The following is a 24,994-nucleotide window of genomic DNA, read 5'->3' on the forward strand; positions in this document are numbered from 1 at the left end:
CAGTATCACTTTTACAGCAGTTTTATTCTAATGAGGATTTTACAGAACACTCTCCTATATCCATAAGAAAAATAATAATAAACTGTTAACTGTGATACAAAGAGCAGTTCTCAGTGCTAACAATGACTCTTGCTTAAGATGAAGTATTTTCATCAGTAAGCTAGTTGTTATGCATTACCAGCATGTGTGCAGTAGCCTACCGTGACACCAATTTGCATAATTTCTCTTCTCTAACAGGCTTCAAAAATAATAATAGGCATATGAGATAGAATCTATTAATTTTAAACTTCCTTCAGCAGCTATCTTTATGGAGCAGTTATCAAAAGAACCTTTAAAGAATTAAGTTTAATAAATTATAAATGTATTATTCGGGTTATACTATCTGGGCCGATAACCATCTAAGTTGAATTCAGTAACAAAGACCAAAGCAAATCCACAAGCAATTTGTTCAACATGTTTCCAGAAGAAAAGTCTTACAAAAATTGCAGGACAATGTCAGTGTCTGCTGCTGTTCACAGTTAATTATTGAACTTGAAAATCAGTTAAAGATTTTAGGGTACAGATACATAAAAGAGAAGGACAGATAGCGATATGCATACAAGCTGCTCTGAGTTGTTATACCTATATACAATATTTAATATTGCCTTAATCTACAGCAAGAAACAAAGACAACTTTGTTTTTTTGCTGGCCTGAACCCCAAAGAAAGACATTACTATTTGTTAATATTTTAGGCAAGCAGAAAAATTCATATGTCAGCAAACTCTGATGGGAAGCTAGCTTTGGAAAGGAAAGTGAAAATAGCTTTCCACACTGTAACATAATAACTGATGGATCTCTTCTCATTTCCATGACTTCTGTATTTGTATACTCTGATCTGCATAACAAACAACACTGCTGCAACACCATAATTCTCCCAGATACTAACCTGATAAGAAATTGCACTTTGTGATTGCAAAGAGGAATTTAGATCTGGGTGCACTTTATTATACATTCTGATACATGGTCACCAGTAAGAAAGACCTGATTTGTCTTTATTGTACAAGGGAAGATGCCTGAATATCTACCACAATTTACATATGGGCCTAATCTCCACTAATACAAAAGCACATTACCAAAGTACTCAGCCATCCATTGAGGGAAAGGGGACAAGCACCTTGGGAGAAACAACAGATGCCAACATGAGCATGAGCAAAAACTCTCAGAGCTTGCTCCTGCCAGGTATTACACACTGAGAAGCACTAATCAATTCCAATCCCTACTGATTCAGGGGATTTGGCGGAGATTAACACCTGCAAAAGCTGTGATCTTGAAGAGAGAACAATTTAGTAATAAAAAATAAAATAAAATAAAATAAAATAAACTCCATGAACTTTCAGAACAGAATTTAAACACAACACAAAACAAAGAAACAAAGTGGCCTCTTTTCTGAGTTCAACTCCTGGACTGCTGCAAACACTCCTGAAGAAGGTTAGGAGAGTTACAAAGATAAAATGTTGCTCATAAGGATGGTTTACTATGCACTGGGTACAACAACTATCACCTGGAAAAAACAGCCTTTAGCAGTTCAGTATCAGCTATTCAGTTATATTTTACATATTGTTCAGTTTAGGGTACAGCTCTGTGTTCAATACTGTAGACTTTCAGAACTTGAAAACTATTTTGTGACACCATTCAACAAACACAGAAGATAGATAATATACCCCTAGGTCACCACAAGCAGCGCTGAACTGGGAAGTCAGTTGAGACTTTCACCATAGAAGTAAATGAGACTGTATGCTCAATATGCACAGGATGCAGCACTATGTTTGCATCACATTTTTAACAAAACTATGACCTACAGACATTATGTTCTACATCACAGAGCAATAGGTCGTCTTCCACAATGAGAATACCCACTGCAAACAACCCCAGTTCCCACCTTCTGTTGAATCTAAGAGTATCTACTAAAAGAGCAAAGCCTGAAAGAGAGTAAAAGCACGATAAACAAAACAGCAATTGACACCATCCAGTCAAGAAAGATACAGAGCAATGTGCTGTAAGGATCTTACTGTAGGATGCTCCCGTTACTAGATAGCATTATAAAGTATTTACATTTCAAGTACAATTCAATGAGTTGGAAGAACTCATGAGATACTTTTGACTGTAACTGATGTCCTTACCACACAAGCCATATTTATACAAGCTTCAGGTTCTCTATTTGGACAAATTAGTACCTGACTCAGAGATATATTGGAAGGTACCACCTACACAGACATTGCCAGCATCTCTCTGAAGATTACAGCAACATTACACTTGATAGTCTGCTGGAATATCCACACAGAATCCTCATTGCCTGTCCCCAGGTCACTGCAGACAGACAATCCCATGGACTGGTACATTTATAAGTGTCCCTTGAGGCTCAGCGCGTGTGCATATTGGCTTCACTGTCTGCTCCTGTCACAGAAATGCGACCTGTGGACCAGCTCCGCTAGCTGCACAGGTACGCTGGCAGCTCTTTCCTGGTGCCCTGACATCCTCTTGCAGCGCTCTGCAATAAGGGTATGTATACTTACAACGTGGAACACTTCAATATGCAGACTTAACAGGGTTTCTGAAGACCACTTTAATTTAGCTATTACATGGAGCATAAGTGCACAGTTAAAACAATAAACACCTTGTCATAAAAATTCCCTGTCTCCACTTTCTGATATTGCAAATTCTTTCACCTTAACCCACTATACTCAGGAGTCCTCAACATCTTCTTTCAAACTTGTACCATTCACTCTGAAACACCATGGATCTTTTATAAGTCACTCCTCCCGATCTCAGTAGCAAGCACCCTTTTGTGAACAGAAAGGTTGATTTTCCTTTAAAACAGCTGGTAATAATCTTTGTCCCTTAATCTCTCAGCCTTCATCCTTAGACAGTTCCTCTTCAACCCCACTGTGTAACCAAAACCTCCCACTGAAGTCTGCCTCCCAGTTTAAGCTTAAGGCTTCATATCTGACTTGTCACATGGATTATTCAACACATTTAAAGCCATTCATTCATCAGAATTTTCTTCTTTATTAGCTTTTGGCAGGCGCAAGGTTTATTTCAAACAATCCACAGAAGCAAAAGTAGATCAGACAATGCAAATACACCCCCATCCAAATCATGCTTGTAGCCTGAGAAACTTAGACACAAACTTCCCAACATCAAACTGAAATCATATACTGCATGGAGATTCCCTAAATTGTCCAAACTGTCAATATGCTCACATTATATACACATTTCTGTAAAAGCACTTTCCTCACACCACTACTATTCACACATTAGAAGGTTTGTTGAATAGTCTAGAACACCAACAGTTGCATCAAAAAGATAATCCCGTGGGGGTGTTCCAGCAAAAACAGTATTTTGTGCTGCTTTTTGGAAATTGCCATATCTGACTGATATCCTTGTTGTATCAATTGTACAAAGGTAATTTTCTACAATGAATTATTCATTTCCTATTGTTATCGGACATCTGAGATAGTCATAAATATTTATATGACCAGTTAATTCACTAATGAAAACTGAACTCCTTCTAAAAATGGGATGTTATCTCAGAGGAATGCTGACCTAATGTTATGCTTAACCTTTACATTAGTGAAGCCAACTACCATATGAGACGCAATTACAGAAGCTGGAAAAAATTATTTTGAAGGCAAAGCATAGGAACAGGTTAACATATCAGGACAGAACGATGTTGTCTGTACCCTAGAAATATTATTCCACTTTTCCCTATCTCTAATTTCCCAGTTTGTAAAATTGGGAATAACATTCTCTACCCTTACACTCTTTTTGCAATCCTTGGGTTTCTCACTACCATTCCAGAGAGGTTTCCTCTTCAGAAACAGAAATATCTCTTCATTTTAGACATTGAGTTATTGGTTTGTGCATTTGCCTCTGCAACTTCATTATCCTTCACAACCACTAAGAAATGTTTTGGGCTGCTAGCTGCCTGAGAGTAGTTCACTACCACCTACAGATTGCAAGAGCCTACAGGCACAAATTCCTCAGAGTTAGCCGGCTGTATTGATATCATCCCTCACTCAAACCAGGTCAATATAAGCTGCTAATAACAGGATTTATTTACTATAGCCACAGTAGACAATGCAGTTCACCAAGGTTTACAAAGTCACAAGAGAACAAATATTAAAAGACACAAGTCTATACCCATCTAGACTTAAATCAGCCTTACAGGTTTCTCACATCTAATAATTTCACAGGTCTTTTTCAGCTTATATACCCTCACAGAAGAGAATCCTACTTCAGCAATCATTTTTGCTTTACAATCCATCCCTGTCTCTGGGGTAACTCCTCTTTTTCCCCTCCCCTAAAACACAAACCACTACTTATTCATCTAAGAAGGGAGTAATTTGTTCCTTCCATCAAACTACTGCTTGCCACCTTCTGGAGAGGCTGATGTGAACAGTTTCACCTGCCCCTTAACCTACTTTGGTGATTACTCACATCTGACTGAACTTTTCACAAGCTGTCAGCCCCTTGCGAAGCATGACAGTAGCTGCTAAATCTCAGAAACAAGACTCTGTATACATTTACATTTTTTTATATTTGTTATCTTATAAATTAACAACCATACTTCAAGGAGACACACTAATCAGGGTGTTTGTCTCGTTTAATTGTGTATTTAATAACAAATGTTGCTGGAGTTACTGGTTCAGCATACAATCCTATTTTTGAGGGATGTTGTAACAAAGCAGATCCAAGGCAGGGCTACAGATCCCTTGTCTAGTTCAGTCCACAACATGGGGGAAAACACTGCTGTCATGAGTCTGGAAGCAGAGGCACTACTGGGAATAGTAGAAAATTGTACAAATTACAACTACTTCTTTCCTCTTGTCACTGCTGAAAGAGATCATTAAAAGAGCTTTACAAAGACTGTTGATTTTAAAACTGCAAATTCATGTGTCTTATCTTCAGGGAAAAAGGATCTCAGACCTACTGTGATTTCAGTAATGATTCACTCAACTCCTGGGCTCTGGGAACACAAAAATGAGGAGGAAAATTGAGGAGCTGTAAACCATGGTTCATTCTGTACCTTCAACTACAGGATGCCAGTGAAAAGTAAAGAAAAACAGCTAGGCGATAGCAGTTTTTTTCTGATGCAGTTTTTTCTAATTTACAATTTTCTGCTAATTCAGATGTAGAAAGGATATACAGTGCAGTGTTACAAAAACAGAAGGAATGAGGCACTCCATGTAAAAATTACAGCCATTGAAAATTCTCTCTATGTGTACAAAGAAAATAATGAAAATCCATGTCTGTCAAATGATGAAGATACAATCATGCAAGTTTGGGAGTTATATAAGTTCCTGATAAAAGATCTTATCATAATTATTCAAAAGGAAAGTACTGCAAAATCCAGAATTACTCCTTGACAAGGCAATTAGATTTTGTCAGGAGGTGAAGTCATCCACGCCAGAATTAATCTTATCTTGAGTGGGTTGAACTCTGACACAGCAAAGGAATCCAAAACATACCAAGAAAAGAGACCTGCAGCAGAGAGACAAGTAAGCTCAGACTTGAGCAAGATCCGCAGGCAAAACTGCATATCGAGTGTAAGAACCAGCACAGAATACTGCTCAGCACATCAAAAGATACGTGAGAAGCACAATGGATTACATCATTTTGTGAAAGTCTGCAATGTGCCTGCTTCAGTCAGGAGCTGCATTTAACAAGAGCCCATTGTCCTTGGTCCCTACTTGAGCTAAATGACAGCTACGTACCCCAGTCATTAACACCCAGTCCCTAACCCACAGACTTGGTCTCCTGGCCAAACCCTAAGCCTGCCTTGCTGCTATGGACTTGTCTGGCAGTCATTGGACGGTTGGCTAACCCCCAGCCAGACAATTTTTTCATGGTCTCTATTTTTACTTGCTTAAAGAAAGACTGATGAAGATATGCATGCTACAGCACTGCCTGTAATAAATGATAAATTTAAGAATTCACAGACTTTTAGACTAAACTTTAATGGTCATATCTTACACTAGATACTCGTTACATATAACATGCACATTCAAAAGGATGTGGTGTTTAATATACAAGATACATATTTTGAGGTAAACAAACCTATTTTTTTTAATGCATACATGTACATGCATAGAGTATACAATCATTTGAGGACATAAGGATACATTGCTCTTCCTTAACTAAGTAGTTATTCAGACAACTAAGATTTAACTATGCAAAACCTCAAACTGTAAAGCTGAACCCTGTTTCAGAACCTGCTTTAAAAAATCACCTGCCCCAAAAATAACTTTCAAACTTTATTTTTTTCTTCCTCCAATTAAATAAAAAGTTCTTCCAAAATTCTCATGACTTAGAATTTATTATTCAACAAAATTAGTCTTTGTCACAAATTATAAAATGATTCTGATTCTTTAAGTCTCTTAAGTTCATGGAAGTGTAAGACTACGTCCTCTGGCTGATGAAATATTCATACCCATTTGTCATCGGGACTTTAATAAGTAGGAATATAGCCTTTTCTCTTTTGTGCAATACAGAACTGACAAAGACCTTTCCTCCACTTAATTTTGAACGTTGGATTAAGATGCTTCCTGAAACACTCATATTAATTTCCCTTTCCTGTACAACACAGTAGAGGACATAAGTTAAAACTTTCTGAGAAAGATGACTCCGTATTTCAGGTACACAAATAAGGTTTATGTATTTGCACTATCCAAAGTTTACAGAAGTTTTCATCATTAAAACATCACACTTCCATTTTCTGCATCTCTTCAGATGGGCCATTGTTAAGGCTCAGAGAAATCTGAATAACGTCCAGGTTAGACCACAGATCTATGTACAATGTTCATGGTATCCTTACAAGAAATAGTCCCAGTAGCATTAATCCTCACAATTTCTTTTGGCAGATATTCATGTTACTTTGAGGCTGCACTCCAGACAGTTTTTACTGATATACAGATACTGATGTACAGACAGAAGAATCACTGGATGTAGCTTTCCCATACTACTACCCCTTACTTAATTACTTGTTTTAGGACAGAGTATGTATCTGTAACTGGCTGCATTCAGAACAGAAAAGCAGACAGGAAAGCAGGACAAAAAAGCTGAGTTCTTAGAGGAAAAAATCATAGTAAATATTGGATTAACATTCCTAACTGGAATTCACATGACACTAACCTACTTAGTATCAGAACCATTCATATATTCCCTCAAATTCACTGACTATTGAAAGTCACAAAATTTTATAAGATCTGTACACTCATATTTATACCAAAACAGAAGCAAGATGTTATACAGTAAAACTACCACTCCTAGTAGTCCTAAAGGCATGAAACTAAATACACAAAATGATAAAAACTGCCTACAAATGATCATTTTAAATTTTGTATTTTTAAAGAATATCTTTCCTCTGGTAATTTTCTATGTTTGTAGAAGATATACAGGTTGGAAAATGAACCTGAAATATGACCAAAACACATTCATGCAAAAATGTAAGTTTTGAGCTCAGACAAAAACCGTCTTTCCATCTCATTTCAACAGCATGAAGAGCACATGGGTAACTGGGGAGAATAACCAACATAGCCCTTCTTATGAAAGATTGCAAGCATGGAGACCAACTGGATAATGAGAAAAAAGAGGCAAGTGAAATTCCCAGTTACTGTACGAGCATGCTTGGGGGGTGGGGTGGCGGAACAGCGGGGCAGACCAGAAACAAACCTGTTTCAGAAGAAAAGTATGATTTTATAGATCTAGAAAACATTCATGCACTGAATTCTTTCACTCTCTAAGAGCGACTACAGCAAGGACCTCCTCCAGAGCCCCATCATGTAAAAAATCATTTACTGAGCCTTCACAGAGCTATAGTGCTGATTGCTGGATTGTTCTTCAGCCGCTTCAGCAGCTCTCACTCTACTACCAGATTCCTGACTTTCAAACACCTCATTTACAGCCTCCATGTTGCTTCACTGAGTAGTGCTGATGGCTGGTTCTCAGTCCCAGAGGGTTTCCAGTTCCCCGTGGTTTAAGATTATACTTCCAGTCTCCTGCCTTATGTGTATGCCATCAGAGCTTCTGTCAGTGCTCCCTGAGGAGCTGTTTGTAGTTCTTTCTTCCCAAAAGATTAATATTCCTTTATTTTCTTTCAGTCAACTTGCAGTAAAATGCAAATAAGAGTTGAACAGAAACTACCGAAATGCCTGAGTTTGTATATGCACAGGTTATCAGCAGTAAGTACAGGACAATCAGACAACAGAGAGAGCTCCTACTGCCAATCAAATAGAAGCTATGACTAACGTTCTCCAGAGAACTCTGAAAATTGGAACTGACTCATATTTGGCAGCTAGAACCACTCCATTACTTCCCACTTCAGGAGCACCTTGCCAATAATCAGGAGGAATGACTGCAGCATGGGAAGGCAAATCTGAGGAAGCCTTAAGATTTCTGGACCAAGAACAGTGCTTTGAGGAAGCAGCAGCATTGCAGCCTCATTGAACATTTAGCACTGAAGGCTAAAACACTGTTTTTCCCATTTTGATTGTTGTGGAGTTCATCAGTTTGCAAAAGACATGCCCCTGGAAACTCTGACTTTCACATGTGGAAGCATCATCATAATTTATGACAACAGCAGGGTGGGGTGGGGAGGGACACAATTCTGCCACAATTGTTTATAACTTTAAGGGCATTATCTGATTTAACAAGTACTCTGAACTGTATTCTTAGCATTCGTTTTACATGCATGCCCAGTCTTTCAGCCTGTCTTCTTCCTGCACAGAGGGTAGACTAATTCTTTGTTCCAAATGCCTTTCAACAACTGGGCAAAGGAAGGTGTTCATTTCACAGTGGCTATTTAGCTGCTATGAGGGGGTGTGAAACTAAGCATGTTGTCTCAACAGTGCTGTTGAATTCAGTGAGGCTCTCGGCTGCAATCATATGCCACCATAAATGCCTTTTATCAAGCTATTAAGGCAGCCAGTTTCTCTGTGTTATGGCATATATATGATTACTGTCAGTCGTGATAGTCCTTCACTGTTGAAATTAGAAAGAGTCCAAACTACCACTAGTGAAAAGCAACTTACCCTATTTACACGATTCACTGCTCATCTCCTTTAGTTTATTATTAGATGTTTCTGCAGACCCTCCAAACCTTCTGCTAGCATAAATTGCCTCAGTTCCCTGCACCTATGACAGGAACACCAGCAGGGGAGCTGCATTAACCTTTCTATTTATTATCAGTTGCTAAACTTAGTCACTTCTTTGACACTAACACTGGTCCTTCCTCTACATCTGATCACAATATACATGATCTTCCACACAGCAGACAGTTTAGTTTTATGATCATTTTTCATGAAGACAAGGATCTTGCCATGAAACATGGAGCATCATTCTATGTACCTTTTGCAAGCAAATTTAAAGTAGTATATTCAAAGTATTTTTTTTTCAAAAGAAAGACCCACACAGCTAAAAAAAAAAAAATCAATTAAATGAATGGAGGAATTTTCTGCTGTAAATGTAATACAAATAATTTTTGAACAGGTTTCCAAGAGCACAACAATCTAAAGATGGGTTCTTTTAAAATACTCTGTAACTTTTTGAAGATACACTCTTCTTTCTTGAAGTCCTTTTTAATCACAGAAAATGTTTTGAATCTTGTAGCATACCTACTGTATTTATCTCTTTTCATAATCTCCCCTGGCTTGCTTCTCAGAGCCATTAATTCAAAGCTTCATCTGCTACAGTTGCTCATACTGCAGGTGACATTTATGTTAGGTTTGTTTCCTCGGAAGAAAATGTATTAGAAAAGGTAGTCTGACAGGTCTTTATATCCACTTCACAGGCTGCACATGAAGTATAAAGATCACCCATGTAACTATTGACAGAAACGGTGGGAGAATAAGTGAAGACAACAAGATGTGCACCAAACATGCCCTCTTCTTACAAATGAGGTGGAATTAATTGCATCTATCATGCAGTCCTCCAGGAAGTTTAAAACACAGTGTGAAAAATGTACAAGGAGACAAGAAAACTGCCATCCCATTCTAAGCTTTTTAGTTCTCCTGGTCTAGTTAACACAACCAGTCTGAGTTTATTCCATACACAGAAGAAAAATGTTAGCAACAGAAATATCACATACTTTGAATAACAGAAGTTGGGGCTTTTAATTTTTTTCTTTTCCTTTCAGAACAGCTTTTGCAAACAAATAACAAATAGGTCAGTGACAGGTTGTTTGGACATGATACAAAGATGACAGGATTTCTCCATGACAAGTGAAGTAACTAGATGACGGTTACATAGGCAGTATCTAGACTACTTAGCTGATATAATTAGAGATCAGAAACCTATAAAACGACATATCTCACCCTATACCTCCAGGTTTTGCTGGCTAATCTCCTCAAAGTCAATTTTAAAGCAAATGTTTTGATGAGACAACAGAACCTGGGGTAAGCTGCTGAGCATTTGAAGGCAAACCATCTTCTACCAGCAAGAGTCTTGGTGTGTTCTGTGGACTGACCCTCAGGTCTTTATAACCCTAAGGAGGAGGACCCTTTGCAGGACACTTCCCTGACAACGCGACATTACAAAGCCTTTACCAAGGCCTTCACAGGGTGCTGTTTGTTAGGGATCCTGAGCCCTCCTAAGGAACTGCTCCACAAAAACCTTCTGTCTCCTGACAGTCCACTGCAGAAAATAACACACCTGGTGCAAGGAGACTACAGTTAGTGGACTCTTTGAGACTTCCACACCTGAGTCCAATGGCAAGAATGGGGAAAAGCTGGGAAGGCAGCACAGACAAGGCACAACTTAACAGCTAGCAGCTTCCATGACAGAGCTGGAACTGTGTCAAGGACAAAGTAAGGGCTTCACATGGTACTACAGCAATCCATAGGTGTTAGGGCAGTCTTACCCAAAGGTATCATTTCATCACTCCAAGATCTTCCACCTAGCCCCCAGAGTGTTTATACATTTGCAGGTCACACAGCATTTTGCAGAGGGAACCATGGCATATAGTGCATATCAATGTGCATTCTACTGATTTACTGATTTACAAATCTTGCAAAGACAGCTCTGTCAAAGACAGAGGCATCTGCTGGCTAACAGGAATCAGATCTTTTATATACATGGATAAGTGCCTACCCCTGCAAAAATCTAACTATATTTTGCTAATGTTTTGTGCTAATCTAAGTATATTTTGTCTTGCAAGAGTGAGGATCACCTTAGTGTGACAGCACCAACTGTTTTGTTATTAGCTCCATTACCACAATGTCTCAGAAAGAGCTACTCTTGTCACTACCAACATGCATATAAGCATGCAAGATCTTTAACTTAACACTTATATATGCAAATCCTTAGTTGGAACCTGTGATGCCTTCAGCATTAATATTCTCAGTAAACTGATTTTTCTTTAAAAATAAATATTATTCAACCTGTGAGTTTCTTTTCACAATAGGTTGACACTGATGTAGCCATGAATCCTGATGGGGGAGTAAGCTACCTTTTTTTCTTTTTTTTTTTTTTTTTTAAGCAAAGAACTAAAACAGGAAAAAAACATGCTATGAGTCGATTCTCCAGGCAGGAGGTATAATGAAAGCAGTACAGGCTGCATTCTTCACAGTCCGTTCTTCCTTATAGCATTAAGGTTGCAAAAGCTTATTCCGTTTCCAATACTGTAGGCACTACCCATCATCAAAAACATCAACACTACAAACTCCTAACTCAAGACTAGCAGCTGTTAAGGTATGATTTATAACAATCATTCCTTTGAAGAAAACTAACAGGTAAAGCCTGCAGAAATTAAACACTGTAGTTTCTCTCCAAGATGAGGCTGAAGACTTCCCTCAGAAATACAACTAAGATTTTTTCCAGCCACAGAGACCTGTATTTCATCATGCCATGTACCATACAGTTCAAAAGTCTCTGCTTAGCAAGTAGTTTCTGAACAGGAGTAGAAAGAGAAGTAGCTGAACAAGAAGACCACAATCACAAGGGCAGTTCTACCCTTCAGGAATGTTACAGAATGGGATTAACACTTCTAATGCAACCCGAGTCAAATACAGTTGTGCTGCCTTAAGTGCATGAAGGCCGCACTGAGATGCAAAGCAGAGTCAGTAACCAATGTTATTTTGAATACATGTTTTCAGTGAGCAATGTATTAGTCCTCTCACTATGGACTTGGTGTTACAATGAACCTGGGAGTCAGATATTTTGCCTAGCTTGATAGTTTTAGTTTCATTGCTTGAGAAATAAATCAATCAATAAATAAAGGTTAAGAAATACAGCTGCAAGCAGAGCAAAACCTCATAGATACTAGCTGCCCATCTGGAATATAATTATGACACATTAGTATGTCATAGGACTTATCTATTAGTAGTATCACATAGGACTTATCTATTTTGTGGGAAGGGAGACAGAACAACACAATACATTTGTTTTTCACAAAGATGCCATAGGAGATTAAGTTCAAAAATTCTTTCTTACCTAATCCAGTTTGCTTCAGGACTTGCTGAGTTCTCAGACGCTGTAACAACAAACAAGAAAAAGTAAAAGCTTGACAGCTTTCAAGACACTTGAGATCTTTGGCATTTCTCCAGCTATTTCAAAGTAACAGGCTACCCCAGCAAACAGCTGTTGATATACAGGAGCCTGATTGCATGCAGTACGGTTCTGTTACAAAGCTATTAACAATAAAAGAGAATAAGGTGAAAAATTAAAGTTTGCATCCTTACCTGACATAGCTCCTGGTGGCCATATGCTGGACTCTGCAAAAGGTGCTGTCCCTCTGAGCAATAAACCTAGAACGGTTGAAGGCTGAATTATTAACAAGAACATGAGGAGTTCTCAAGCACATGATGAATGAAACAGAAATCCAAAACTTATAGCCTGATTTACTTTGTAAAGGGAACTTAAGAGAGTTTCCTGAATGCTCATTCAGTTGATCTATTTCAAATATATGGCGGCACATGGAAAGAAGCAGCACGATGCTTTACTGCAGTGCAGGGTTAACAATGAACACAGTTCTCTAAATCATTTTCATAGTAATCTCTTACAAAGTGGAATTTGACTATAATGGAAATGGCTGACTTTTATTATATGGCTGTTGTATACGTTCCACGTTCCCATTCCCCTAGTCGCCTCTCTTCAGTCATTAGCAGCTAATGTGCTTCCAACGCTGTGTTTTGGCCTCCAGCTTTTTTGTACCTAAGACCATAGATGTGCTCTTCAAGCAGCTGATAATTGCACCGATACAGTCTCTAAGTTCATACAGTATTTCTGGTTTAAAATTGGGTCATCCAATTAACTTTGAATATGGCACAGCTGGAATGAAATCAATGATTTCTCGGCAAAGGCTGAAAGTTCTCTAACATAACTTTGTGTCTTTTGATACTGCTGATAGCAATTAGAAAGTAGCAACCAACATAAGAAGCCTTGCCAGGATGAAAGAAAAAATTGACATCAATTTCTTCTCTCAAGGGAATTTTCTAGTTCTTCTGTATTATGTTCTGCAGAATTCTTATTAATACTTGCAGTGCCGTGCAGCACACTCTAATGATCAGCACAGCTTTCAGGAAGTGACCTTATCTATTCAGAAACTCAGGTTCCTAATTCTAGGGGCATGAGACACAGGGCTTGTGAATATTAACATGGAAGTTGGACATTCAGACTGAAACTCACAGCAATGAGAACACAGGACCAGTATGTGCAGCCAGGAGATGGGCAACTCTGAGGAAATGGCCATACCTGAAACTCTGTCTATATGAGGGAAGCAACTCAGTGCCTCTGTGCAACTGGGACTGAGAGCCTCAACTTGCTTTCTCTATTTAAGTATCTTCCCCCTATTGAAAATCGCTGCTCTATCTTATACCGTGCTCTGGGTTCGCTTCTGCACAAGCTTGTTTTATCACCTGGTCAAGTATTATTTCCAAAAAGTCTACTCTGGGTACCCAAAGCACAAGAACAAAAATAGAATCAAGAATAAGGCAAAGTGCGTTTCTTACACATTTAGTAGATAGGACATAAAAAGTTTGTATTTGAGAGGAAACAGTAAGTAACATATTGCAGTGACTTTAGGAAGTCTGTACAACTCACAGAATCACAGAATTTCTAGGTTGGAAGAGACCTCAAAATCATCGAGTCCAACCTCTGACCTAACACTAACAGTCTCGCAGACTTCAGAGAAAACTCACAGACTTCAGAGAAAAAGGAAAAAAGCAATTGTGGGTAATAAGACAAAGTACTGAAGGGGAGAAACATGAAACTGAGACAAAGAAAGTAAAATAGGAATGGTGGAAATATGTAGAGCTTCACAGACACAGTAAGAGACACTTGATATAATGGGAACAAACTGTAAGGATCTGTAAGATTGAATTATATGATAAACAAAGCAGGAGTGTAATCAGCAGGAGAAAAGTACATGTAGAAGATAAGAAGGAGAAACTAAAACTGGGATATGATGAAGAATTTTTTTTTTATATAACAAGTATAACAGGTATATATAACTAGGTATAACTAGTAAAATTCAGACCTAGAAGTGCCGCCTATGGAAAAAAAAAAATAAATAAAAGCAAGACTGGAAAGCGGCATCAGCACACATGTATGAACACCCAAGAGACAAATTGAATCCCAGGCTTGAATGTCCGTCAAATGGCTGCCTCTCACATTCAGACACACGTAAGCTGAATAACCAGTTCTGCTTCCTATGAGTAAAACCCTGCTAAATAAAAGATAGGAAGTGTATATTTATTCATACAGGTACTATCTGTTTTACAGAATACATAGTTTTCAGTTATTACACACAATGTGGGCATAATAATTCACTGCAGATTAAAAACAAACAGATTTTTTCAGCAAAATTAACAGCTTAATATATTGTTGAAGCTTTCAACTAAGAACTCCGAGTCCCTGGAAATTACACCCCTTTTAAGTGTTCCAGGTTGCTTACCACAAAAATTGATGGACTTAATGTAAGCATTACTGTGTGAATTTGAGGGGTAAATGATCCATAATAGTTCCTGCAGTAGTAGTGGTGTGAGTAGAAGACAGACGGAGATGGAATTTTCTTGTGAACCACAGAAACTGTGTGTACAGTGAGAAAGGTCCATGCTCAGCCAAAAAATACACCGTCCTTGCAGAATGTTAGACAAACAGCTGCCTGAACTGATACTTGTAATTATGCCATTACCTCTGGTATGCTGAGCACATTCACCAATGTACCACTCACCTCCCTCCACAGTCAATATTTTACCACCAGCACAGGACAGAGGAAAAGAAAATTGATTTCAGTTACTTTAATTGTCATCAACCATAAAGCCATCATGCTAAACTGGCAAAAAACAAGACATTTTCCACAGCTTTACACTTTCTCCTCGTAATCTGACCAATGAAGTAGTAGTGTCTATAAGAACAGGAGGAGCAATGAAAGACGCAAAAGGTCATGTGCAGCTTTAACTCTTCCCTTATTCCAAGATGTTTTTATTATACATGCCCTACTACTAAAAACTACTCACCTGTCCAGTTTGCTTGGGGGTCTGTATGAGGTTTTTTTCTCCCTTCTTTTATCTTGCTAATCCTTAGGCTCTCCCCTCATCACACTTTCTCTCTCTTGTATCTGCTTGGATTAGATCACAGGAATTTACCTCTAGAAATGAAGAAAAAGTAAGGTTGTAAGAACTAACAGAAAAGAAGCTAGAGCTACAAACACACAGAAGAGAAGCTACAGCTACAAACACACAGTATCATGCTAAGTGCTGTTCAAATGACAGTTTAAAACTATGGCTAGAAAAAAAAAAAATAATCACTGGACGATTTTTCTTAAACAGAACAAAAGCAAAACAATACCAGAATTTTCAGTATTTCAAAACACTTTCCTGAAGATAAACATTCTTTGATGACCCTCATAGCACTCACTGCACAGTCTACAAACACTGTTCGTTATTCTCTTCTCCTTCACTTCCTCTGTGGCAGAAGGCTGGTAAAGGCTCTGTTTTTCTGCAATACAGAATGTTTCTCTTTCTCAGGACAAGCTTGCACTCAGGAGTCCTTTGTTAGTGAGCTGCTCCAGCCATTAGCACAGCAAGAATCATTGTCTTTGTCCACTGAACTTTTTATTCTGAATGCATTTGGCAAAAACACTGCAAAATTGGTCCTGGCAGCTCTTAAAGCAACTGAACAGCTACTGTGCTTCCACTAAATCTCTCATCCCTGTAGTTATAAAGCCAAGAATACAGGTATGTTTCTTCTTTGGACAATACTGGAAAAATCACTTACTGTGCACATACATCAACAGGACAGCACACAGGTCTGAGGAAGGAATCATACAGCTGTCCTCGCTCTCCAGTGCACAACAGTGTATCACTGCAGATAATATTCCTATAGGCGCTTAAGCACGGAGCACCATGTGCAGCAAGCATCAACGCAAGAGTGTGAAAAAGTTCGTATTTTCCCTGTTTCTGCACTGATCCATTTGCACTTAAACTGACCTTTAATTTCAAAAGAGTCTGACCTGGCTTGTACCTGTAACCTGTAATCACCTTGCTTCTAGACAGACAACCATATGAAAATATTAGCCTGGGAGCAAACTTGGTCTGCTTTGTGCTAGTCACATTTTTATTGTTGGAACAGAACTTGGGTGAACTCTTCTATTTTTAGTTAATATGCTATACTGCCAATAGCCTATATTGACTTGAATTAACACTACAGGATGTAAGGATATGACGTCAGAAAAAATAATGCATTAGTGTGAAATCATACATCAGGAATTAAGTGGACTTTAATTCTGAGGTGGACTTTAATTCTAGGGTCTAAAAAAAAAAAAAATAGGTTTGACGTATTTTCAGAATACATTCCACAAGACTCAACAGCTAGTTAAGATATAACCAATTCACTGTTTTTGCCAGAAAAACCTCAGTAACTACATCTGGTTTGCTGACGCTTAACCAGTAATAAACATCTTCATACAGGAATAGCTTTTAACTTAATTATTTCAAAGTATCTCAAAACAAAATACTGATCCTTGGTTTTCAATATGCAATGAAATTGGAATTTTAGAATGGAGATTTTGAAGGGAAGAATGAAGTGAATAATTAGCTTTTAAATATTAAAACTAAAAACTATTTTGTATTTATACAGAACGGAATGTTTAGAGAAGTAACTAAAAAGATATTTTATAGGTTCTCAGTTTGCGTGTAGTATTGCCTGAAGATGTTACCTTTTCTTAAATAATTACCTGTCTACATACCAGGGAGGAAGAAAAATACACATGTATCAGTTTAAAGGAACGAAACAAATATTGTACTACTTGCAAACCATATCACAGTTCATTAGTACGTAGCAGGTCACTCACAGAAGTGCTCTAGAGCAAGTCGGGCCTGCCTTGGTACTTAGGGAACGTGTACGTTTCTTCAGTTGTTCATGGCTTTGCCCTGATGTGCCTGACTCCTGTCACACTTACTTCTCAGATTGTAGAAACCACGGAGGGCTTTTGTATTCGAGTATTGCTTTCATATACATTTTGGAAAACTGACAGCTGCAGGGGCAAGCTACCTGCGCAACCGCCGCAGAGCCGCGGCCTTCTGAGGGCACCGGGGTAAAAACAAGATGCCGGCGGCAGGGCCGAGCCTTGGCGGCGCAGCCCCCTCAGGGTTACCTCAGAGCCCACAGCCCCAGCCTGGCTCGCAGCGCCAGCGCACTGCGGGGCACACGGCGGCCGCCATTTCGAAGCCCGACTCCGCTGAGGCGCGATTCCCGCTCCCACCGCCCCATCCCTGGCCCCGCGGGGCTGAGGAGCTGGCAGGAGCGGAGCTTCGCATCCCCCCGCCTCGCCTCGCCTCGCCTCACACAGGTGAGGGGAGTCGTGGTGCTGCGAGGCGCAGCCGGGGCCGCCCCGCTCCGAGGCGGGAGGAGCGTTCCCGCCTCTGGCCGCAGCCGGGGCTGCGCTGAGGCCCCGCGGCTTTGGGCGGGAAATTACCTCAGAGCGGTAATGGCTGCGGAGCGCGGTAAGGGCCAGGGGGCTCTCAGGAAAGGTCGATTAAACACCGTAAGAGAAAAGCGATGTTTAGTGAGGTCTTAAAGAAGTAGTTAGAGCAAGAAATGCGTATAAATGTATAGTTTTGCATTTCTTTCAGTGACACTTACTAAACACCGTGGTATTCTCTGTGTCTGCTGCACTACCCAAAACAAAACAGAGAGCACAGGTCCCTCTGCGCTTTGGGAAGTTGTTCCGGTGAAAGAAATGCCTTATAAAGCTTTCCTCTTATCTTTGAGCCCATTATGCATAGCTGTACTGGGGCTTAGCCATGGTCATTTTTTCAGATTATTTCTGGTTGCCTGATCAGCAGAAATTCGGATAGGTACGCTGATACACTTTTCCTTGTTTGAAAAACCAAACAAACAGGAGGCTGTTCAATTGCTCTCAGTGTGCCAGTACTTTTTTTCAAGCCAGCATGTCCCCAGGGCTCCTTGCTCGCCTTCCCCTACCAATCTCAGCATAACCATTTTGCCAGCTAATTGCAACCACCCTCTGCTTCTTCCACAGGGTGTTTTTTTTAATCTGTCTCACATGCTTAGAGATCCATAAACTGAGCAGACCTATTTTCATAGTCAAAAACATGCAGTTCAGCTCTGCGTTTCCAGGGTCTGTGTTTTGGGTGACAATTCCTATCATTCTAATTATTCTGTTATGAATAAAGAGCAACTACTGTATTCGTCAACTTCAGTCAGGTCTGGCTCACTCCAGCATCCAATATAACTGTAAATGTGAAAGCGCTGTATTGGCTCTCATCTCTATTTCCTTGGACTAACAAGGAGTCTGTAAGTCATATTTTTAATTAAAAAAAATAAATAAATAATAGGTTCTTCCTGCACTCCCTTTCTCAATTGCTGCACCAATTTTGATTTAACAGACCAATAGTTTCTAACAGTGAATTGTCATCATTCTGACAATACTTTTTTTTAAAATCCTTTCTCTTGATTAGAAGGTTCTGAGCTTTGTAATCCTATCCACACACATTTTTCTTGCATCCTAGTAAGCTAATACAAAATAATCCTTTAGCAAAACTGAAAGTAACCGAAGGCAAACCTTGATTCAGATAGGAACATAGGTTATCAGCATTTTCTCTGAATTTAGCCCATGGCAGCATTAGAATGAAACTGAGGTGATGTGACAGTCTTCAAGAAGCTTTGCTGAGCAATGCTCCTTTTCATATTACTGTTGTTTTGTTGAATTCTTGTACACTGGTGTACGCAAAAACCTTCATCACAAGCCGTTATTTTCTCTGTCCACAGTTGCAAAACTCCTGTAGTATAAATTATATAAATGGTATAATAACAAGTAACAGACAGCTCACGCATCTAGTCAAGCTGACCCTCTCAGACAGCCAGGAGGCTTGTCTAAGGGGGATCCAAATGCCCTTATCCTACATGCCCTAAGTCTACAGAAGTTATAACATACAAAAACATCCCTTTCAGCTGTGCAGTAAGTTCTAAAACATCATTGCTCTTTATTGTCTTGCGTAAGAATCAAGCTATATTCAAGCAAAGATAACATCTACATGTAATAATCTTTACGTCTTTCTTTAGGATTCTCAAGAATTACAAAATTCAGGAGTTCTGGGTATTCCTAGATTTCTCTCACAGTTTATGTGTTGGTTTTGAACTACAGAAACTTCCCTGATTATCAGTCTTCTGGCTGATAAAATCTAGACCTTTCTGAGCTCTGTTACAAAAGCTCATCCATAGTCATCCTAATCTTAATCTTTTTTTTTTTTTCTTTTTCCCCTTTTCCATCTCTAGAATTTACCAGCTTGCTTTGTTCTGGTGATGATATTTTCACTAGCTACTTGCATGCCAGCTAGAATGTTTCCAAACACTACCAGACTGTTCAACATACCTGTTTACAGTGAGGGTACAGTCACAATGGGTAACTACACTGTACTGGAGCTACATGAGTGGTGTGCTTGCAGACTTCATGTCATGTGGTAGATTTCCCAACAGACAATGGTTTTCCACAGTGCAGCAATTTTCATTGCAGTAGCTTCATTCCAGTAAAACTGGAATTCACAACTTGTCAGTAGAGTCATCCATGAATTTCACAAATAAATTAATAAGGAATTTGAAAAGGCAAATAGAGATACAAGTTCAAATCAAAACCAAACAAAATGTTATATTAATTCTAACAAGCCCATTTCAGCAAGAACAAATTTCAGAACACATAATCCTTCAATTTTTGTAATGTTATACAGGATAAATAGGTTTATATTTAGTCGTTCTTTACTGGTACCTGCACTTCTTATTGCCTTTGTCAGCAGATTATTATTGTTATTGTTTGCAGTAATAAATAGAGTTGTCAGTCCTAAACTAGCTTCCATGAATGTAGTTTATCCCATAGCTGAACTAAAACTAGCCCTATTTAAGTGCAGCCATTGGTGGTTTTTTTTGCTTGCAGATCTTCAGTAGAAAAGAACAACTCTTAATTGTTGTCATGGTTCTGATTACATGCGCAGTGATGATTGATCCATTATACTATGGGTCTAGTGCAAGCTCAGCAGGAGATTGTGTTATTCCTAGTCCTTCTTTAGACCGTATTTAAAAATCAAATAATTTCTTTTAATTTCTTATTTTGTGTGGCCATGGTTAGATGCTAAAAAGCCAAAATCTATTATTAAATGAAATGTTATAAAATATTATAGAATTGAATGGATATGGAACATTTTTTTCACAGTAAGAAGTAATGCTGTATTTAACTGATGAGCTTTTCCAAGTATATTCTATGGATGTGTTCAGTTGCTGCACATTTTTCAGTATTTTTTTTCCATGCATGTGTGAATTTGTTAACAAATTTGTTAACAGTTAAATTGCCATACATTACTGACTGGTACTCAGTCATGTAACCAACAGGTTATAAATGGAAATACTTTAATCATAAAATGTATTGTAATGAAACCTACTCTTTCAGTAATTAAGAAATGGAGATGCCCTGATAGGTTGTATATAATCTTTAAGTGGATATACACAAGCGTTATTCACTAGAGTTATTTCCCTTAGAAGTCAGACCTTCATGGTTTTTAAATACTTGTTCATCTCTGTATGCATATTTCTTTGGCCAGAGATGGACTTGCAATTATAAACAGAATGCTTGGTTGCATTAACCTACACACATCATAAACACTGATGAAGGAGATGTTAAAGTAATAATAATATTAAACAGGTTTGCTTGAAGAGGAGAAACGGTTGCTGAAGATTTTGAGGACACTGCTGAAACCTTTACTATTTCCATGAAAACCTTGAGACAGTTTGAATGCTGGCTATGCAAGTTTGGATAGAGCACTCTGAATTGTAAGTGTCTGAGTCAATGCATATTGTGTGATACTGTCTTGTCCTACCAGGTCACGTGGGTGCTGCTTCAGTTTTCCTTTCTCAGCTTTTAAATAAATACAAATGCATCCTTGTTCAAGGATTGCCACCGTCTTGGAGAAAAGAAACAAACTCTGTGGCTCAGCTAGTTCTGCACATGTATATCTTACCATCAGCCTTCAGCTTTGCTCATGGGGAGAACTTGGGATAAGCACTGCCTCCATCAGTTCTTGCCTCCTTTTCCAGATCACATCCTACGTTGTTCACGTGGAAACATTCCCCCATCATGCTTGCTACTTTCTTTTCCTTATCTGTGTCTCTGCCTAAGAGTAGGATTCCTATATTTCTGAGAGCAAAAAGGACAAAAAAATGAACTATGCAGAGACTGTGGTGTCCTATCGTTTCTAATAGCTCCCTGGGAGAGTCCAAGAGCCTATCTCCAGTCCCAGGGTTCAGGCTGCAGCAGTTGGGGCCCCTGAAAGAAAACAAAGCTGTGAGTTCTCAGCCCACTGAGCCAAAGCCTAGACTTTTTTTTTCTGTAGTACAGAAAAAAAGCTGCATAAAGAAAAAATAAAATCAGACAGTATTTCATGTTTAAAATAATCTATGCAAATTCCAAATAATTATGCAGCATATGACTCAAATCGATAGCAATGGTGGGTAAGAGAAATCTAGTTCTTTATTGGCCTCATTTCTTCTTAGAGCACCATGTCTTTCTAATGAGTTCCCTTAGTGTTCAACATCCATCGATGCTGCCACATGCTTACAAAGGTAAATCATTTGAATGGGTTTAGCTTTTTCCTATTTATTGTTGCCAGGGGAACCACGTTGTTGTATTCACCAATGTAATGTATCTTTTGACGTGCTTTTTTGAGGACCAGATACAACAGATATGCAGCATCCTTGGAAATACACTCATACTGAAATAACTGAGCTTGAGATTGTTTTGGATTTCTTACTTCTTCAGACTGATGAGACTTGTAAAATTGTATCATACGAGTAATATTCACTAATTCTGCCCACAATTTAAACAGTGATAGATATTTCACTGACTGAGACTAATAGGGCCCATTTACTTTTTTTTTTAATACTCTTTTCTTTGTATAAGGTGAACGGTTTATTTTTATTATGAAGTGTTGCTATTATCAGGCATTTGACTAAAAAAAGTAATCTGATAAGGGATAAAAAGGACAAAATGAAAGTATAAGCTATTTCTGAGTAGCTAAGTGGCTGAAGGTTATTTGAATGACATCTATGGTGCTGTAAAGTATCACTTGTACAAATACAGTATCAGACTCATGAAACATAATAAGCATCTTTGACTCTCAGAATGTTTGTTTCTTGTAATAGATTCTGGCAGAAAAAAATGTAGAGGTGTTGAAGAGATATAAGTATGTCTAGCGTCATGTTTGGCTGTGGGAAACAAACCAATTTTAACTTCCTGGTGATATTGATTACTGCCAAAATATCTCTGTGGGAAGGGGCAACATTTGAGATTGGAGGCAATAAACCATGAAAACAAAAAAAAAGCATGGAAATAGAACAAAGCATGAAAGGACCATTGCTCACTCAAATCCTACATGTGTATTTACAATCCTTTGTTGTTGGGAGGTCAGGTGCAAAAAACATTCCTTGACACCTGAAAAATAGACAAAGGTTCATTATCTACTTTATTTGTGAGTAGCTTAGCAAAAGTTGAAAGAAATCATGTGATGAGAAATGTATTAGACAAGAAGAGCTGTAAGCAATTCAGATAGCTAAAATATACATACGTTATAAGCAGCATAAGTAATTGACTAAGGGAACTCAACTCTATGGTGAAATTTTTCTCCTAGAAAATTCCTGCTCCATGATGCTAAGTAATGAAGGGGAAAAAAAAAATAGTACTTTAGCTCCAGTCCTTAAAACATTTGTTTCCCTACTCAATGGAAGTGGAAATGTCTACCACCCACATGGTACATACTACGGATAAAGGCAAAAGGAATAATAAATTGCTTATTGGGTAGTAAACTACTCTATGATGTGAGGGGTTTCCATGGAACCAGCTCCTGTTTTCACAAATTAAGAGACCGGCCTGTTCTACATCAAATAACAGAATTACAGGAAATGGCTTTTCAAATTATGGTATTTTTATAGAGGCTCATTTTGAAATATTCTAAGTGGGACTCAAAGCTAAATTTAAAATGCTTTTCAAACATTTTTTTCCACATCACATTTTCCTGTACTGTGCATATGCATACATTGCAAAATTTGTGGGTTTGGGTAGTAAGATTAGCTTTAAAAGCTGTCATTTATTTAACAAGATTCAATTGTGTTTTCTGAATAATATTTAAAAGAAACACAGCATTTGAAGCATGCCACATTAAATCTCCTGAATATTCTTAATGATGAGAAAGTACAAATGATAGAGTATTAAGGAGAATCTAAAACCTTAATTAAAAGGAATCTTTAGTTACTCAAACATTGTGTCTGTTTATGCAACTAATAATTCATGAAGTCTTTGACTTCACTGAGAATACACTTTACCTACTTAACCGCATTCATCTGCAGAAACTAATAGCTAGTACATCCTAGCAAGATTACAGCTGCAGTGACAGGATGGTATACTGGCAGAAGCAGCAAGTCCCAAAGCTGGACTTGCAGAAGTTGGAGCTCTCGTCAGCATAACAGCACTTGCTCAGGCAAACAACCGCCCATCCAGGAAAACATGAGTGGGTGCTCAGAGCACTATACCCTGCCAGAAGGCATTCATGTAGCATGGGTTTTCAAACCAACAGTACAGATCTCACTTACTGCAGTGAATAATCCATGTAACAGAGAACCGTTATGCAGCCAGCTTCCTTGTATTGCATGCACTGCGTCATTCCTGGGAGTTGATTTAATAGAGAGCTGTGAATCTCCATACATAGGGTCAGCCTGTTCCTGTGGTTTTCCTACTCTGCACACAGCATCACTTCATTCTTATTGAGGTTAATGTTCAGACAGCCTCCATTCATCATTAGCCTCACCTTTGAAAATAGACTCCAAAGCAGGACTGTAGAATCTGGTTTAGATGAAAATTACGACCAGATCATATACAGATCTGCACAGTAATTTACTGTCTCCTCTGGCAGCTGTATACACACAGCACAGACTGAGCTCACAGGATTCCAAAAGTAAAAATTCCAAAAGAAAAAAACAGCAATTTTTGGATACTGGAGCAAAACAATCACTTTTTGAAGGAAAAACATAATTTGTTTGTGCAATACTGTGAGTTATTCAAGATTCCTATTGCAGAGGTGATGAAAATATTCACTGAAAACTTCAAGCCACCACTAAAAACCAATGCTATTTATGCAAAGGTAGTAACAAGACTGCTTCACCAAGCATCTGAAAGGTCAAAAGAAAAGGTTTAATAAACAAATATATCCATTCAAAATTTTGCAGTAATAGTTATTCCAGAAGCAGATTTGACAGAAGATCAAGCATTGTTTTCCCAGGACAGTTTCTCAGCATTTTAATGTTAGCACTTTGCAGCAGCAACACTGTAATAGCAGGCATAAAAGTAAGTACAACTGTAAGTGGTGTAGTTATGAGCAATATAAATTAATCCAAATTGTTAATCAAACATACACAACTATGTGAAGTAATAAAGAAAAAAATACCAATTTTCTTTATGGA

General features: G+C 38.4%; 1 protein-coding gene across 1 annotated transcript in view; it reads right to left on the reverse strand.

Moving 5' to 3' along the window:
* MYO3B (myosin IIIB) overlaps positions 1-17,748 on the reverse strand; it is a 250,167-nt gene extending 232,419 nt beyond the window's left edge. Inside the window, exons 1-4 of the mRNA XM_084524490.1 lie at positions 17,328-17,748; positions 15,493-15,623; positions 12,715-12,780; positions 12,467-12,506 (exon numbers count right to left, since the gene is read on the reverse strand). Coding sequence (XP_084380616.1) covers positions 12,467-12,506; positions 12,715-12,721 — 47 coding nt within the window. The 5' untranslated portion in view covers positions 12,722-12,780; positions 15,493-15,623; positions 17,328-17,748. The remainder of the gene's footprint in view (positions 1-12,466; positions 12,507-12,714; positions 12,781-15,492; positions 15,624-17,327) is intronic.
* Positions 17,749-24,994: the final 7,246 nt, after the last annotated feature.

This window comes from Aythya ferina (genome assembly GCF_964211825.1).
Source record: "Aythya ferina genome assembly, chromosome: 6".
Taxonomy (NCBI): domain Eukaryota; kingdom Metazoa; phylum Chordata; class Aves; order Anseriformes; family Anatidae; genus Aythya; species Aythya ferina.